At 38.7% G+C, this 17,467-nt stretch overlaps 1 protein-coding gene across 1 annotated transcript in view; it reads right to left on the bottom strand.

Moving 5' to 3' along the window:
• Nucleotides 1-184: 184 nt before the first annotated feature.
• RABEP1 (rabaptin, RAB GTPase binding effector protein 1) overlaps nucleotides 185-17,467 on the bottom strand; it is a 50,678-nt gene continuing 33,395 nt past the window's right edge. Inside the window, exons 7-18 of the mRNA XM_082328554.1 lie at nucleotides 16,942-17,120; nucleotides 15,846-15,971; nucleotides 12,508-12,975; nucleotides 10,168-10,272; nucleotides 9,299-9,415; nucleotides 7,890-7,988; nucleotides 6,300-6,440; nucleotides 5,380-5,569; nucleotides 4,992-5,047; nucleotides 3,987-4,085; nucleotides 3,060-3,176; nucleotides 185-890 (exon numbers count right to left, since the gene is read on the bottom strand). Coding sequence (XP_082184680.1) covers nucleotides 789-890; nucleotides 3,060-3,176; nucleotides 3,987-4,085; nucleotides 4,992-5,047; nucleotides 5,380-5,569; nucleotides 6,300-6,440; nucleotides 7,890-7,988; nucleotides 9,299-9,415; nucleotides 10,168-10,272; nucleotides 12,508-12,975; nucleotides 15,846-15,971; nucleotides 16,942-17,120 — 1,799 coding nt within the window. The 3' untranslated portion in view covers nucleotides 185-788. The remainder of the gene's footprint in view (nucleotides 891-3,059; nucleotides 3,177-3,986; nucleotides 4,086-4,991; nucleotides 5,048-5,379; nucleotides 5,570-6,299; nucleotides 6,441-7,889; nucleotides 7,989-9,298; nucleotides 9,416-10,167; nucleotides 10,273-12,507; nucleotides 12,976-15,845; nucleotides 15,972-16,941; nucleotides 17,121-17,467) is intronic.

The raw sequence follows: 17,467 nt of genomic DNA on the forward strand, positions 1-17,467 counted from the left end.
ACAGTGCATTTCTTGTGCTTTTCCTTAAGTATCAGAATTCAACGGAAAAATTTCAAGGAGCTAAATTCTCAGTACATTTTTCTTTTTTTTTTTGGATTAGCATTTATCTGTTCGGGAGACACACAGCTCACTCATGTCCACCACATTTCAGCAGCATTCAGATTCTTCAACACAAAGTCAACGGTAAAAAAAAAAAAAAAAAAAAAAAAAAAAAAAAGTACTGAGTTATGAAATAAGATCAATATCCAGTGTCCTGCTAATAAAGTCATATTTTAATATAAAATATTCATACAGCATACTCTACACCTCATTCTCTCTGCTAGCTGAATACTGTTACTGACTATTCAAACAGAAAAACTTCAACCACTTTGCTCTTCAATGTTTTGGAGGGACAATACGGTTTCCAGCAGCTACTTCGATCACAGTAGTGGGGGGAAAGGAAAGAGGGAAAGACGGGGGGTAAATGTTCCAAAACTCTATATTAGGTTACGAAGTCGGCTGAAAGAGGGGAAGTTTTTCAGAATGTAAGGACTGATCCCACTCAGTGGAACATGAAACACCGCACTCATTAGTGTTTCCATTAGAAAGTTCTTCTTCCTACACTCCAAGTCACCCTTGTGCTCTCTTCCTGCCCAGTACAAAACCTTTTTCCCTCTAGAAACAAAACTTAGTCATTGCTCTCCTCTGTTGTCTTCTGCTCTTTCAGTTAGAGTTAAATAATAATTAATGTTGCTATAAAGATGAGTTAAAAACCCCAAATGCAGCCTTGGAGCCCGCTCATCAGGGTGTCATGTTTCAGGAAGCTGATTAATGTCCGTCAGTTTTGTGTCATTCAGGATTGCACGGATTCTCTCCAGGGAATCTGCCTGCCGGATCCGCTCCAGCTGCACCTACAGAAAACCAACAGACACAATGAGCTAGTAAAATGTGCTGGTGCAAGACCATAGACCCATAACCAGAACTGAGCCAACAGGCCACGTCAGCAACCCCCAGTACCTGTGCAAGCAGAAGAGAGATCAAATTATCATTGGCTGAAAAATGCACGGTGTGAAGGAGCGCAAGCTTAGTTTAGAGCTAAGAATGGGGGGAAGGAAGACAATAAGGCAGTTGTGTTTTTAAAATAAAAAGCCACTTTCTGCGGGGCTCAAGCAAGCCTTCATCGTCACTCTATGTTTCGCCTAATAACCAGCCACTGACACCATGCTGGCCAGGCAACCTGGAAGAGATGGGCAAAGCAATGCAACCTTGCACAGAAAGACTGTCAGGAAGCGGAGACCTGCCTAACACAGGCCTTCAAGGCTCCCAAGATCAAAGCTAAAATGCTCTCGGAGGAAACGTCCCATTTCCAAGCTCACTCCTGTAACTTGCTTTTCTGATAATCTATCTTAAGCTATTTCTTATATGCTGAAAAAGTGCCCAGCACAACTGTTGAAATGAACACAAAGAGATCACAATTTTTTTTTTTTTTAACATTCAAACTTTCACGTTCTTTGTATTAGGACCTAGGCTTTCAGTTGTAAATTCCCAACTAGTGGTTAATTGATTTTTAGCCCTTCGTCTCCATTGCTGATACCTAACTTGGCCAGTGGACACCTCACACAGTGAGTCATACTCACCCAGGCTCTCCATTGACAACGTCAGGGAAGGAAATAACCCTGTGTGGCTATCAAGAAACCAAAATCCTCATTCAATGGTAACCTCTCACGTTACGCAGCAGATCTTGTACTATGCACGGTGGAAATGGCCAAACCACTGTTCAAACTGAAAGCACTAACTGCTGAGAAACTAATGTGTACGAACTGCTTAGGGGCAGAAAGAAAACACAAAATACAGAGCTACAACACTCTTACTGAGCTCAGTACTGAAGGCCTACTACACTACCTGCAAGTTTTGGAAGAGTGTGCCACACATCTTCCAAGTGGTGTATATGTTTTTGCTCTAAGAACTGCATAAACCAGTGCATGCAGTACTTTAAAAAAAAAGAGAGGATGATGAGAAGCAAGAAGCAACTTCACTAGCCAGGACAATTCAATAGTCTCCTTTGTCCTACCTACTCCTCCAGAAACAGCCAGAACAAAAGAGGACAGTTCCCTATTGCCCATCCAGCTAAACTCTGTCTAGTAAACAATCTCCTATATTCCTGTTTTAGTTTTCCAAATAAACCTGAACATTTGACTCAAAAAATTTGTATTTTTAATTCTGCTGAATTTCACCAAGCAGACTGGCCAAGAACTCGAAGGCAACAGTGCTGAAATTCAGTACCTCCTTTGTGAGCAAGATTTCTAGTAAGCTGGAATGTGTGTGTGGGGGTGCAAATTCTAAAAACACAGACACTGAAGGTGAGCCCAATCTAGCCTGGCTCCCTGAGGAGACAGTTAGTCACCCTGCAAACACAAAACCTGCAGGTCCCTTCGCGCTCTCTACAGTTAACAGGAAGAAAGAGAAATCAGCCTGATAAACTGGAATTAGCCTCGATGAACACCCCTGCCAAAACTCCTTCCTTCAGCCACCTCTCGGTATCTCATCGCCAACCACAGGTTCCGCTTTTTGGAGGAAACACAAGGATAGCAACAGTGACAACAGCAAGGATAAGACTTTTCGATTGTATAAATAGAAAGCAGTAAATATAACACGATATGAATACATGAAATGGTTCTTCAAACAGTACGAATTCCTTACTTTGTCCTCAAATATTTGCACCCTAATGATTTGCTTTGAAAAGTAACATACTGGAAAAACATGAGGAGATGGACAATGAAAAACTAGGGTCTAAAGGTGCCATCATTTATGGCTCTCTACATTTCCTTTTAGTACAATAGTTATGTATCTTTGCTGCTGAGAATCGGCTGGAATCAAGTAATCAGAATAAAATCCCCAACAGCCTTTAATACTAACATTATACTAGGAATGATTGATCAGCTTATTATACTAATAACTTTTAAAGTAGTTCATAAATACCAACATAAGAAAATTTACAACTGCTACTTCTTATTTTACACAGCTCTGGAGAAGTAAAGAAACAAAAATAGCACTTTACAAATGGATTCCATTTCCCTTACCTGAAGCGTCTGAGAAAGCTTTACAAAATCTCTCTGCACTTGCTCACTGACATCTAATTCAGTCTGCAACCGCTGAGCTTTATTCTTCTCTTCAAATACCAGCTGTTCAAGGTTTGCCTGAAGAGAAAGAGATTCTTTATGCTATGCTTAAACTGAATAAAAAAGGAGAAGCTTGTATAAACTGATTAAAGCGTGATACTAGAGCAAAGAAGCACGGTTATTCTCAGAGTCCTGGCAAGAAATTAAACCAATCGCTCTTTCTACACCTCAATTTTCCTAATTGCAAAATTGGGGGCTAATACTCGTCAGACAAACATCCTCATTAGATTGGTTAAAGCATGAAAAAGCCCCATGTCTTTTAACAGCACTATGTCCAAGGATCTCAAAATAAAAAAGCAGATTTCTGAGTTTTAATGGAACACAACCATAGATGAAGGGCAGTAATCTGCTGGTGAAGAGATAACTATCTTGCTGTCTCCAGTTTTAGTCAAAAAAAGATTTTAGAGGACAGGGAAGAAAGAGAGAGAAATCCTATCACAATTAATTCATCTGACTGCCAAAGTAGGGCTTCTTCCTACAGCAACAACAAAATGACATTTATTCAAAAGTACCAAAGCATTCAAACCGAGGTTTGGTTAGTCAGGAAGCTTTCTATATGCAGAAACGTTATTGAAGCCTAACTTTGGAAGACAAGCCAAAACAGATACTCAAGTCAGCAGCAATTCAAATCCACTGCTTTACAAATCCAAGGGCAAAGTGATTGGGATGAGGATTTAAACAGCATCCAACGGAAACCATTTCACTGCCAGAATCTTATCAGCGCTCAAAAGCTTCCTTTTTCGTTCTCATGTAGTGATACATCTTCTGACCACAGTTTGATCATCACAGAAGATGCATATATACTTCATACCCAGACAGGATAGCTACCTTTGCTGCTGTCTCCTTCTTCAACTGTTCTTCTAGAGTGTTTTTTGTTTCCTGCAGACTCTCCAGCTGCTGCAGGTTTTCCTGCGAAGAACTTTCCAACTATATTATAATAATAAAAAAAAGCATTAACTAAAATTCCTAACGTTTCAATTTCTCACAGTCCCTCCACACAGGAAGTATAGCCTACGTGTCTTTCCCAGGACTCAGAAATACAGCTCAATAATCTCTCCCAGGGACACAGAAAACGCCTAAATAACATCTTTCTCTCCATTTATTTCTTTTTGGAGCTGGAGAGAAATGGCCAAACCTGACATTTAGGTTATTATTAGGTAACCTAGTATTAGTTAGGAATTAGTTAACCCAATATTTGTTACGTATTAATAAACAGAGAAAAGACCTTTTAAGGAACAGAACTATGAACATGTCCCAGTCGTACACTGGCATCAATACAGCTATTCTGTCCTTCAAAGTCGCAGGCATGACCACGTGTGCTCCCTTTGAAATGGTCATGGAAGCCCCAGAGGTGCAGTTACAGCACAGGTGCACCTACATTCTCAGTTGATATTAGGAGTTGCAATAGACTGAGAGCGTCCAGTACAGTGTCAGTGCTCAGTAAGAAAATTTGTGCAAATGCATAGACTGGTGTCCCTTCTTACAAAAAGGAAAGGTTACCTGCGCCAGTAAGCCAGCCCTCCACAGCATCCCACAAGCATGTTGAGATGAAGGAACAATAATGTTACGCATCTCAGAGTTCCCTCCTTAGTTCAGCTCTCTTTCCCTCCCAATACTGGGCATACTAAGCATCATACAAAAATATATCTAAAGTGTTACGGACACCTCAAAGGCAGATGGGAAAAAAGTTCATTTTCTCTGATATGAAGAGGCTGATGTCAAAGACAGCAACACATTGTCACTGACAGACTAGCAGAAAAAAAATAATCCTAATTTCTTTATTTAAAAAAAACACACACACACAAAAAATTCCACAGTGAAAGGGCTCCCTACCTGTTCCTTTTCCACTTTTATTCTTTCCAGTTCAGCTTTTAAACTGGAAATGGAAGCTGAAAAACAAGAATATTAAAGCTTAAATGCAAGAATATTAAAGCTTAAATGCAAGAAAACCACAGGGAACTGGACATACCCTGTTTAATTCTGTTAATATTTAAAGGAGAATTAAGCACGTGCTACATCAAAGGTACCTCAAAGGTAAAAAGGTACCTCAAAGGTAAAAAAATAATTGTACTTTTGTTTTCAGCTGCAGAGCTTTGGTGTATCTGCTATCAAAAATGCACAATATTTAAAATTCAGGTAAGTCTACTTACCACAAAATCAAGTCTTCACTTATCTAATTTCTAGTATGCCTATTTTGAGACTGTTTCCTCTTTCCACTCACCTATTTCCTCTTTGCAATTCTCTATTTCCAGCTGTAGAGTTTCTTCTATATTTTCTTTCAAATATTGTTCAGCTTGAATCTGTTCTTTTAAGAATAAAATCTCTGCCTTAAGCTTCTCCTCAAGGTGATCTGCTGCTGTCCGCACACTAATTATGTCTTCACGATATTTTAAAATCAGCTCACGGAGCTCCTAAATCAATGATTAGCAAAGATTTGTCTTATGATCTTCAGATATACACAGTACTATATTTACCAGCATACAAGCCAAAGACAAAGTTATGCTACCTCGAGGTTTGTCCCACCATACCAGATCTTGCATCCAGCAAGGTATTAAAACAAAATTGCAAACAGTTTGCTTGGCCCTAGTAAATGAAGAACGTGTAAGGATTCATGTCTCCCCAGGCTTACAACTCTCTCCCCCTGCCCTTCACCCCCCACAATCTTTTAAGCTTGACGTGCTTGAGCGTAAGGGAGTGGCCTTGAAAAGGATGACAAGGCTTATCATTATTCAAGGCTCAGTATTATTACTGGTCTTAATGCCTGGACAGAAATTAAAGTGACTGACTAAGCTTAATTTATTGAATCAATACCTACATTGGAGCCATGGTGACTGAACGCTTGTGTGCCCAGCTGCACAATACAGCTTAAACTAGCTGAACTGGGATAAACCCACACTCTACTGACAACAGAGCAGTTGTCAGGCCACAGTTAACTCACTTTATTACTATCTATCCATACCCTGAAGCATGATCATGGCACAGTAGGATCAGACTGCTGATTTTGTACTTCACAGACTTACAGGTTTAAAATCCAGATTATTGTGCATTGTGCTATTTGAGTCAGCTTTTTGATAAAGAAGATTCTTCCAGCAAGATCTAGTCACATGCCTTATTTGTGTTAATGATTTAAAAATGTTTTACCTCTGCTGCTTCTGGTAGAATGAAGTCTTCAGCTTGCTGTAAAGACACATGCAGGCTATGTTTTCCTTGAAGACTTTCATTATCTTTTTGCAGTCTCACCAACTCTTCTGAAACCTGCTCCCTTGACTGTGTCAGGACAGCCTCCAATGTAAAGAAAAGCATAAATTCTCACTCAGGGTCATGCTCAGATCTCTTCATGCCCCATTTACTATCATTGCTTTCAAAGCTCTGGTGAATTGATAATTCTTTGTAAAGAAGGGAAACAAAACGTTTCTGTGGAGCAACACGATCGGTTCTCTCTTGCCTGGCCTATGCACCAGAAATAAAGACGAGATCAATCGTAACTGTACAGGCAGATAGGAGGAAGCAAGTGATAAATACAGTACTGTTAAGTCTCCCTGTTTTCTTCTGCACGTATCCATTAGCTAGCTGTGTTGATGGAGGGAGGGCAGGGGGAGGAAATCACATGTGGTTTCGAGAACTGGCAGTGATGTTTATTAAAATCACCTAACAACTCAGCTGTAAGATCAGGTTATTCAAAAACCCTAAAACATTCATCCTGAAACTGCCTCCCACTGTCTTTTGAGGAAAACATCGAAACAGCTGATCCCTTGTGAAGAAAAAGGATTAAGAAACCACAGTTTTGCTTGCATTACAAAGGAAAAAAAAAAAGTCCAGTGAACTTTTCTGAGAGGAATGGTTGCTTTGGTATAGGGAAACAGGGACTTGAACTTGGACAGAGGCTGCCCTTTGTATTATAGGTGGACAGCATGAAAAGCATATTGAGATCAATATATTTTCTGAATCTCCTGCATCTCCATTAGGTGTGCTCTCACAGAACACCAAACAGAACATTCCTGCAAGCAATGTCCTGATGTCCTACAGACAATCCCAGACCCTAGAAATGCAATACTGGGATTCATGAGAATGAATGCTCTTAGTCCCCACAATGCTGTGCAAGGGAGGAAAAAAGAAGAAACTGGATTCTAATACAGAGGGGAATGAATTGCTCTAAGGAAGCTAGACTTTGTTCTGCCCTAGAAAATGAGGTCCTGCTCCTGTTCTTTGGCTTAATTCCTACAAGATGCTCAAAATAGTTTAAAAAAAAAAGTTCCCATACATCTCTCTTCCTGGGTATTAGGGCTGATATTTTAAGTCTGACGTGTAAAAACATTGAGCATTCATCTCTAAAACTCAAGAAAATAACTCACTAGTGATGGTACCTGTGATGAATCCTAAAAAATTGTCTTGAGAAAATCTATTCTGTCTTCAGATCTGAGGTGAAGTAAGATACTAAATGGGCATGGAATGTCCATAACAAATAAGGGGGAAAAAGTTGACTATTATTAATCATATATTAATCAATATGCATACACACAGAAAGCATGACAGACTGACCCTACAAACTGTTACAGGTCCAGCACTTGCTATCAGAGCTCATTTGGTCAGTAACTTTACATGTTAAGATGCACAGCTCTCTCTAGCCAAGCTTGGCTGGGCAGCAAGACAAAGCCTTTGCCAAACACATTGAGCTCCAAGGGTTAGACAAACTGCGCTGTTTGAGCGATCTCTGGGCTTAAGCTGTCTTACCATTTGCTCCTGGACACTTCTCTTTGCTTGCGAAAATGCCTGCTGCAGTTCACTGAGGAAGTTCTCCGACTTTTGACATTTAGCCATAAGCAAAGAGATCTTAAAAAAAAAAAAGAAAACCCACACAAAGATATAAAGCATGAAACAGATTTTGAAGAAGAAATAACCACTGAAGTTCTCTTGCCTGTTATCATTACTAACATATACTCTGAAATTTCAAACTAGTCTACTAAAGTTTATTTTGTAAATCCCTTACTCAGTAAAGCAGTAATGCAGCTCAAGTCAGTAAGAAGACATGCTGTGCTTCTATACCAGTAATATACTTATATTCTATTTACCAAAGTCTAAACAGCACATAAACAGTTAATTCTAGTCAAACTCGAATGTAAGCCAGTTCAGAGACACTGAAGGGAAACGGCAAAGCAACTACCTAAGTTTTCAGCATTTTCTTTCAGGTGAAGTTATTTTTTTTACCTTTCTCTGAAAGCACAGATCTTCAAAAACTTTACAATGAAGTTATTCTACAACACCACATGCTTAACAGTTAAATTAAGCGTTACTTAATCAAGAACACCCTGGTACAGCCAAAAGAAAGAATGTATAAACATATTCCTGTCATCTAAGACAGACTTTGTCTAACGACTACTGTTTCCTTAATAAGAAAAAATACTAGGTGGGATGGAAGAAAGAAAGTCTTCCAGCTCAGGTGAAGTAAATTCAATGTCTTGTACACAGCATTTACCTCATTTTGTAATCTTTAACAGGCCAAAGATGATGACTTTTTTAAAAAAAAAAAAAAAAAAAAAAAAAAAAAAAAAGCTATGACTACCACACATCCTATTTGGCTCCATTGTTCCAGGAGACTTATGTACACATGTCAGAATGAAAAATCTCTTCAGCAGGCTATTGTTTTAAAGAAGTCTAGCACATATTTTGGACTAACTACTGTTACTGCCTGCTCAGATAGTCATTAACTCTATGTCTTCACCACAAGTCCATTAACTGCATGTCAAGTATTGATGAGAGCAAGTGGTATGAATAGTACCACTCTTCTGCTGACAAGGACAGCGACCAAGAACACAGGGCTACTTTTGCATGTTTGGGCAATTTCATACACAGGGCATTTCAAAACTCAAACACTACTCAAATTCCAATTATCACCTCTGTAATGGATTTCAAGATGAAACTTTAGGGCCAAAATTGGATAACATGATTTTAGAGACATGTCAGGCTTATCTAGAAACTGTGGCAGACTCAGGTGGAGCATAACTAACCCTAGAAATTCTCTTTTTTTTTTTGCCTCTACAGCAGGTAGTCCATCCATATCTAACAGAGGACAAGAGTTCTTCTTACATACTTCTGAATAACATTTCATGATTCCTACCATCTTGATTACAAAATGCTTGTACCTGATTAGAGGAGTCCTCAGCACTTTGTTTCATGTAATCCTCCAATTCTTGTTTATCTTTCATTGCCTTTTCCAGCTGGTCATTAGCCTGCCTCAGCATCACCTGCAGCTTTTTCACCTGTGTTGTTACAACAAAATGATTTAATTTTCCATTCTTTAGGGGAGTATTTATTTCCTGAACACACACCCCCATCACACCCCCAAACCACAAAACAAAATCTCTCAAAACCCTATGCAACCCAGAAGTTCCTTTGTTGTTCTTCTGCAACACCCTGCATCACAGATTACACCTCTAAGGAAACATGGGACAAACTGCACTGGACCATCGCCATGTAATTACTTCAATCACTTATTTCAATGCAGAATGTGACTCATGCCTTCCGTACCCATCTGAAAATTGCTCTTCAGTATACGGCAGGAAACAAACATCCTCCAATACTGTACAGTCATTTTATGCTGCTAGGATGAGGTCCTCTAATTTTCCCTTTGCTGTTAACAATTATTGCAGTATCAAAGATAATAGAATTTAATGCATGAAAAGCATTTTAGAATATAAATTATGAAACATATGACTTCAGCATGAGCACAACACTTTTTATAGAACAGTGCCTTTGCTGCGTGGTCTTACAGCACCGTATAAAGTGGTTCTCCAAGGTAAATCCTTAAGAAATAGGTACACGTGGTGCTCATGATCACATAACAGTAACAAATCAGGCTATGTCAATAAAATGTCAGAAGTTATCCAGATTTTAAGTATGCGGATGTTGTTCAATTAAAACCAATGAATAAAACAGCAAATGGTTCACTGTTGTAACCTTAGTAGCATGAACAATGGCAAAAGTCGTGCTAAAGCTTGAAGACAAATCCCACCTGGTCTCTTGTCTCAGCCTCCTGAATCTGGATACCTTGCAACTGCTTCTCATAATTCGAGCACATATCACAGCGTCTACCCAGCTTGTTCCCTGCATTCTGCACCTGGAGAACACAGAGTCATCACCTGCCATAAAGGCCATAAAATTCTTCAAGGAATGCAGGAGTGCTACATACTCTCAGGTGTGTTGTGTGATCACAAAATATTACGAACAGAAGACAGTGGCAGAATCACGTAATGGCAAGATTAAGTTGCTCTAAAAGCAAAGGATAATGTAAATCATTAGGATCTACAGGATCCTGCAGGATATCAGCTTTTCCTGGCATGAGTCCCACTTTTAGCACAAAAGCAATAAGCCATGACATGCAAGAGTTCATCAAGTCATTCAGTGTGTCCTTTCGAAATGCATTACTTAATTACCTGTACAGAAGCAGACATCTTGGAGAAAAGCTTTCAATAGAGCACAGCATTTTTTCATGCAATTATTTTCTATTACAAATCAAATTATAAACACAATACTACAGTGTTTGGTTTTTTTGGGTTTTTTTGTGTGTGTGTTTGGGGTTTTTTTGTGGTTTTGTTTGTTGGTGGGGGTTTTTTTTGTTGTTTTTTTTTAAATCAACACAAACCACTTAAAGAGCAAGTCAGTTCATCAGGTCAGGACTGCCTTAGATCTTTTTCCTCCTGTACTGAGCTTTGAATATTTTTCAATGGCACATACTAATTTTGTTCTACAACAGTCATCAAGCTTTATTTACTTTTTAATACCTTCCTCCAGTATTCCTTAGTATCAGAGACTGAATAATCAGCTAAAAGAACAATTGGGAAAGAATAAAGTAGAAGACAGGCAGATTAAAAACAAAACAGACAAACAAAACCCCCCAAAAAACAACACACAAACAAACCAAAACCAAACAGGAGCAAGGGCAAGGGGGGCAAGCGTTGGGGTACGCAGCCAGGAGTAAACCAGCCGCCATTTTGAAACTGTAATGGTTTTGGCCAAGGGGACAAATGGAAGTTTTATCAAAGCTCCAGCTGCAAGTCAGGTTTAAGCTGAAATCGTATTTGTATTTGCTGCTCCGTGTCCCACCCACACAGAGTGGCATTCGCATTCCCTGCCTGCAGTCCTGCCTCTAGAAATACGTGGGAAGCAGTGCATTTCTTCTCTGAATTCTAAGAAAGGGTTGGAGTAAAAGGTCATCCAAATGTCAACAGGGCAAGGAAATACTCAAGAGTAAAGGATTTAACTCAGCTCTGAGATCACGACGACGTAGTTTCTCCAGATATTACAAATTAGTAGCAACACAAAAATAGCAACTTTACAATGGGTTTGGAGAGACCTCCTAAGTAATGATTTGCAGATAAGTCGAGTTCCAACAAGTTGAGGAAATAAAATGTCACTAGTTCTTCATCTCATCTGGCCTTTGCCTGGCCTCTTCTCTTTCACTGCATTCTTACATTCCTTTTTTTTTACCCCCATCTTGTCTTCCTTTTCACCCATTATGGATTGTTATCTTCCCCCCCCCCCCTTTCTTCCCCCTAATGTGTTGCTCCTTGGCCTCTCTTCTGAAAGAGTAACCCCCAGGAGCCCCACAATACTCCTCTTTTCAGCAATAAACCAAATGCAAACTTTGAACTGTGATGATATAAAACTGCTGAAAAGCTGACAGGCAGAACACCCAGAAGCAACAATTTCCTTGGTCACCCATACCGAAACTGGCACAGTGTTAAGACTAATCTGCTGCTTGTCGCTCTCAGAAATTGGTTTCTGATGATGGAAGTCCCCAACAATTTTCGGAAGCTTCCTTTGTGGTAGGTTTGTGTGTTACGCGTATCTTGGCTGCTCATTTCTAAATTGCACTCCATGCACAATCCTCAGTAAAACTCCTTGGCGTACAAAACAGCACTGTTAGCCTTGCTCCTCTTGTTGTCTTTGCACTTCCCTAGTCACCTGCAGATGCACTATAACGTCCTTTCCTTAACTTCCCATTTTCTTCTTTTCTTTGAGTTCTCCCGTGTTTCTTCACCCCCTCACGTTTGTGAGATCAACAGCTACCTCTGCCAGACCCTCCCCAAGTGCAAAAATCTACTGTATTTAGTAAAGCTGACTTTCCCAAAAACAGAGCCAACCAATATGGTTTACATCAGATGTGCTTTACCTACAGAAGTATTCCAAGAGAGAAAAGTGAATAGCTACATATGATGCTACGTGTTTCCTTCCGCACCTGACTCCATGTAAAGCAAATTAGGAAAGCTTTCGCCCAGCAGACAGCCCACAACGCGCAGAGGCAGCCAGTCACGCCGGCAGCGGTCACAGCAGACGCAGGCAGTGCACTCACCTCCTTCTGCAGTAGGTTCCACTCTGTTTCGCTAACCAAGCGGTAACCACTGGGAGATACGTAAGCGCTTTCTACCCCTTGAGTAACACTGGAAAGAAGTGAAGCAGTCTCTTCTTGCTCTGGTGTCATTGCTTTGATTGCTTTTTCCTGATCTTTGGTTAACATGAACCCACTTGGCATTTGCAGAGACCCAAGGGAAGCTGTATCAAAGTTCTCAGACACTGAATCTGCTCCAACAAGTGGTCCAAAATCTGACTCATCCAGGTTCCCAGCAGATTTTGCTTTGTTGTTGTATCCTAAAGCTTTGGACTGTAAAGATCCAGATGTCCCCAGACTGTCTGTCGACTGTGCTCTCCGTAGTCCATCTTTAAACATATCATTATCCGATTTATTGAAAGATTCGCCAGAAGAAAGAAGCAAGTCTGCATCCAACGAATGGACTGAGCCATGGGTGCTATTTACATGCACCTGGAATTGAAAAAACAAGGAAGAAAAAATTATATACTCTACTCTAGAAGCATGGTTCAAGAGGAACGCTGGACACTAATTATCAGACATGGTAAAGGCAAGTTTAAATTGGCTTTGGCAAGAACATCTGATCACTAAACTTAAGATGGCAGAGAAAAGGATAGAGAACTGAAATGTACCAGCTAGAATTAAAAAACAAAACCAAACTAACAAGAAAAAAAAAAAAAAAAAGTCTTCTGTTAACAGAGTGCTTTTGTAAGAATCTGTCTTCCTGCCAGACAAGCAAGGACAGAGTCTCCTTACATCTTCCAATATTTGAAAGAAGGTGTTTCTTCTACTGAAGAGATATACTTGGAATATCATTTCTAGAACTATAATCTACACAACAGAAGGCAAATATTCCACTTCCACAAGTAAATTCAGAAGTCTTTCATAAAACAAAAAACTTAAAAACATAAAACTTTACATTAACATAAAAATAAATGGAGAATTATATACTTAAAATCTACTCTATACTGACAAGTGAATATTCTTCTTCTGTTTCTTTCTTCTGCTTTGAGTGTCTGACAAAATATTGTAAAAGAAAGAAATATTTTCTTTAAAAGATTGTTTGTACATAAAATAAAATGCAAAGGGAAAAGGCTGGGCTTAAACAGAAAGGCATCCTGGGGAATGCCAATACCAAAAGCCACACTAACTGTCCCGTGACGTGTGTAAGGCACATTAAGTCTCTTGATCTGTTTTTATTTGTAGCACTGAAAAGAGAGCAGTAATGCTTTATTTAAAAAGCATATGACTGCTTTCAAAATACCTTCCAACATATTATGCACTTCTGCTTTGCCATTAGACATATAAAGAAAACACTGAAAACAAGCCTCTTGAGAAAAATAATAATTTCTGAAATAGGTCCAGCAGAGACAAGCAGGCGGCTGGTACTTCCATATAGGTGTTTATAACTTATAACAATATATTATGTATTACTGTTTTTATGACTGTTGTAAATGCCTTGTTCTAAGCATTTTTAGGCATAATATTTATATTTACTTTAATATGTATACATACGAGTCCAAGTTCATCACAAAAAGTCAAGAGAATAAGGACTTATATAAAACTGCCTCTTTGGACAACAACTGTTTAGTGATAGAGTTAACAAATCATTTGTTTGTATTTGTAACAGGTTGCCCAGAGCAGCTGTGAATGCCCACTCCCTGGAAGTGTTCAAGGCCAGGCTGGATGGGGCTTTGAGCAACCTGCTCCAGTGGAAGGTGTCCCTGCCCGTGGCAGGGGGTTGGAACCAGATGATCTTTAAGGTCTCTTCCAATTCAAACCTTTCTATGATTCCATTGCAAACTGCTCACCAGAGAAGAGCTCAGAAGTCAAATTATGACAAGTTACGAGACATGACTGATAATACCATACCTTACCACTTCTAAAACACATTCTGTACAGCTAAAAAAGGTCGTAAGTAGCAACAAAATATAAATCCATAAGCAAAACCAAAACCACTCTGGAAACTATGCCCTTACTCAAAATGTAAAATTCTCCATCGTGTATAATTCCTAGAATTAAACAAATGTGATTAAGGGAGGGACTAAGGAGTAGCTCAGGAAGTGAGATTAAAGAAAACATCAGAAGACAAAACCTCTGGTCACCATCAATAGGTCTCATTTCACATCTGGATGCAGAAGTGTTAGCATGCAACACAGTATTTGAAATAGAAAAAGTTGTAACCTTACTGTAGGACAAAAGGTAGAACTAGATCTCACCTTCAGTCAGATATTACAATTCTGAGCATCTTTCTGCATTCTGAACTGTTACCAATCATTGATAACAATAAAGGGCAGACTCTAGAAGTATATACTTTTTTTCCCTTCGAAAAGGATAAATATAACAGGCAAAATACCAGTTGACACTGCAAATTCCCAAGTCTCTTGAAGCTTACATAAGCTTCTATAGCACAAAACTTGGTTTCTTTTTTACTAATTTGCCCTGTTTTGACTTACAAAACCAAAATGGAACCTGTCAGATGATCAGATAAACAAGCAAAATGCAGTGGGAAAGGATAAGTAATTGCCCATTTTGATATTGTTTCCAAGTTACAACCTGTGTGTTCATTTCTTCACAAGTGCAAATTTCAAATTCAATTTCAGCTTGTCCCCGTGTATGACTGCCTACAACACCCAAAAGGCTTGCTAACTAATGACATCCAGCAGCATCACTTTTTCTGGCTGTTATAATGAGCCTACTAATACAGCTCAAGCAGCTTCTGCAAAAACTTGGTTCTGAGCCCCAGCTACCAGCTTGGCAAAAAAAAAAAAAAAAAAAAAGCTTATTTTTGGCTGCTGAACAGATGTGGCCAAAAACCTCTACTTGCACAGTTGGATGTAGCTTAATACATACAGACACACGCATCATGATATTTTGCGCGTGCTAAGCAACTGGCTAACTTCATAATCAGTGATCTCAGACTTGTCTAACCAGTTTAAGTTTAGTACAGAATTCAACGAGTAGGTTAGCAAAGTAGCTACAATACACTTGCTGAATGTTCAGATATAATTGGTTTAATTCGGAACATTTAGGTGTGTTAAAATGTGGTTATAAATCCCAAGAGAATTTAACAGCAGTTAACATCCTGAATGCAAAAGGTAAATTACAGTTTTTAACAGCACCTCTCAGGATCGTAAAGTATTGTCTTCCAACTTTTATTAAAATTTATATATTCAAGTCCAACTCCAAAGATTTTTCATTGCTTAATAAGAACTATACTCTACAGAGAATAAAGAGCACCGAGTTTGCATTTGTATTTGTAATCAACACCCCGAGGAATGCACAAGTGCTCAAAGTTGCTTTGAACTATCGAATTGTTTTACCTCTTCATTAGAGAGCTGGGTAAGGGTTTCCTCCTGGGCTAGAGAACATGAAGCTTTCGTTTCATCATCTGAATCTTTTTGCTTCTGCTCCTTTCTCTTGCTAAGCCTTTGCTGATCATCTTCTTCCTAGAAACCAGCAGTTGATGGAGAACACATGTAAGCGGGATTCAGTTTTGTCCTAATAGTCATGACATTAGCTTTCACGATAAACTAAGCTACAAAGGCGGCACTGGAAAAGATTATTTTGGTTAAAAATCCAGTATTTATCACATAAGGATTCTTTGGGTTGAAAATCTAGTGTTCATAAGGCACCCAAGTGTTCATAAGGCACCCAAACTGACTTAAACAAAAACTTACTTTTCAAGTTTAGTGGCCAATTCATGTTCTAGAATAATTTTATTCAAAGAACATATTACCTACATCAAAATTCTTATTATAGGGATTACCAAATAGGTAACAAAAATAGCTGTTACACTGGTTATTGTATAGAACATATTTGCATCACTAATGGCCCATTAACAGCCATTATACAAGCATGAACATTAACATAAAACGTGAAAACAAGAAGTGCCTTGATTAATCAATGGAATATAACATATGGAAAAAGAATCAAAAAGAAAGACATCATAGAACACTAAATCATAAAGCATGTACACAATCATTTGCATAAGCTCATTTAAAATGAAGCTCTTAATTTATGCCTGAGCTAGGTACTGTATTGGAGAAACGTAGAAAGAAGTGAAACTTGCTATCCTAACATCCTTAATCCAGATGTTTTGCATCACAGATGACTGTTTCTTCCTCTAAGATTAACTTCTAGATATTATTACCTTTTCATTGAACAATACTGGCAACATTACTTTTAAAGTTACCATATACATTAATATTAAAATATTCGCACAAATTGAGAGTTTCTGTTATAACTGTCGGCTGTCATTCAAATGTAGAATTTCTATTAAAACTGTCAGGTATTGTTTTTTGAAATATTAACACACTTAAATAACTTGTCTCCAACATGTGATTTCCATACCTGTTATACCACATTAAATCTACAGTATTAAAGAAAAAAAAAGAAAAGAGGAAAGCAGCAAGTAACCTGATCCTTTTTTTTCAGTTCTTCAACTTGCCGGAGCTGCTCAGAGGTCAGAACAATTTCCATACGTTGCATGTCCCTCATCAGCAAACGCTGAGACTCCAAGAACTGGTCATTGGCTTTTTGCCATGTGTGTTTCAACTGGTTGTGCTGTTGTCGCTCTTGCTCTAAGAGATGGCAGACTATTCAAAAATAGAAAAAGTCATTCTGAATCAGAATTTTTTTAACCTCTTTTCCAAAGAGACGCATTTTCACAAATAAAAGTAATTATTGTTCTAATCAAAAACAGTCAGGCTTTGTTCAACAGCTATTTAGGATGAAATAAGGCATCTTCTTAATTCCCAAAGCTGGCTTGTGATTAGGCATGTATTACCAACAGTTTAAGATTTCCCAATTAGGAGACTAATGCCTTAACTTCATTCATGAATTCTGATAGTTTATTTTTTTAAGTGCTGGCTTCAAAAGTCTGTCTTCTACGTCCCTATTTATTTCAACAGATGGTTCCATTTTTCATTCCTCTACAGTGATT

The sequence above is a fragment of the Platalea leucorodia genome (assembly GCF_965183815.1).
Source record: "Platalea leucorodia genome assembly, chromosome: 16".
NCBI lineage: Eukaryota > Metazoa > Chordata > Aves > Pelecaniformes > Threskiornithidae > Platalea > Platalea leucorodia.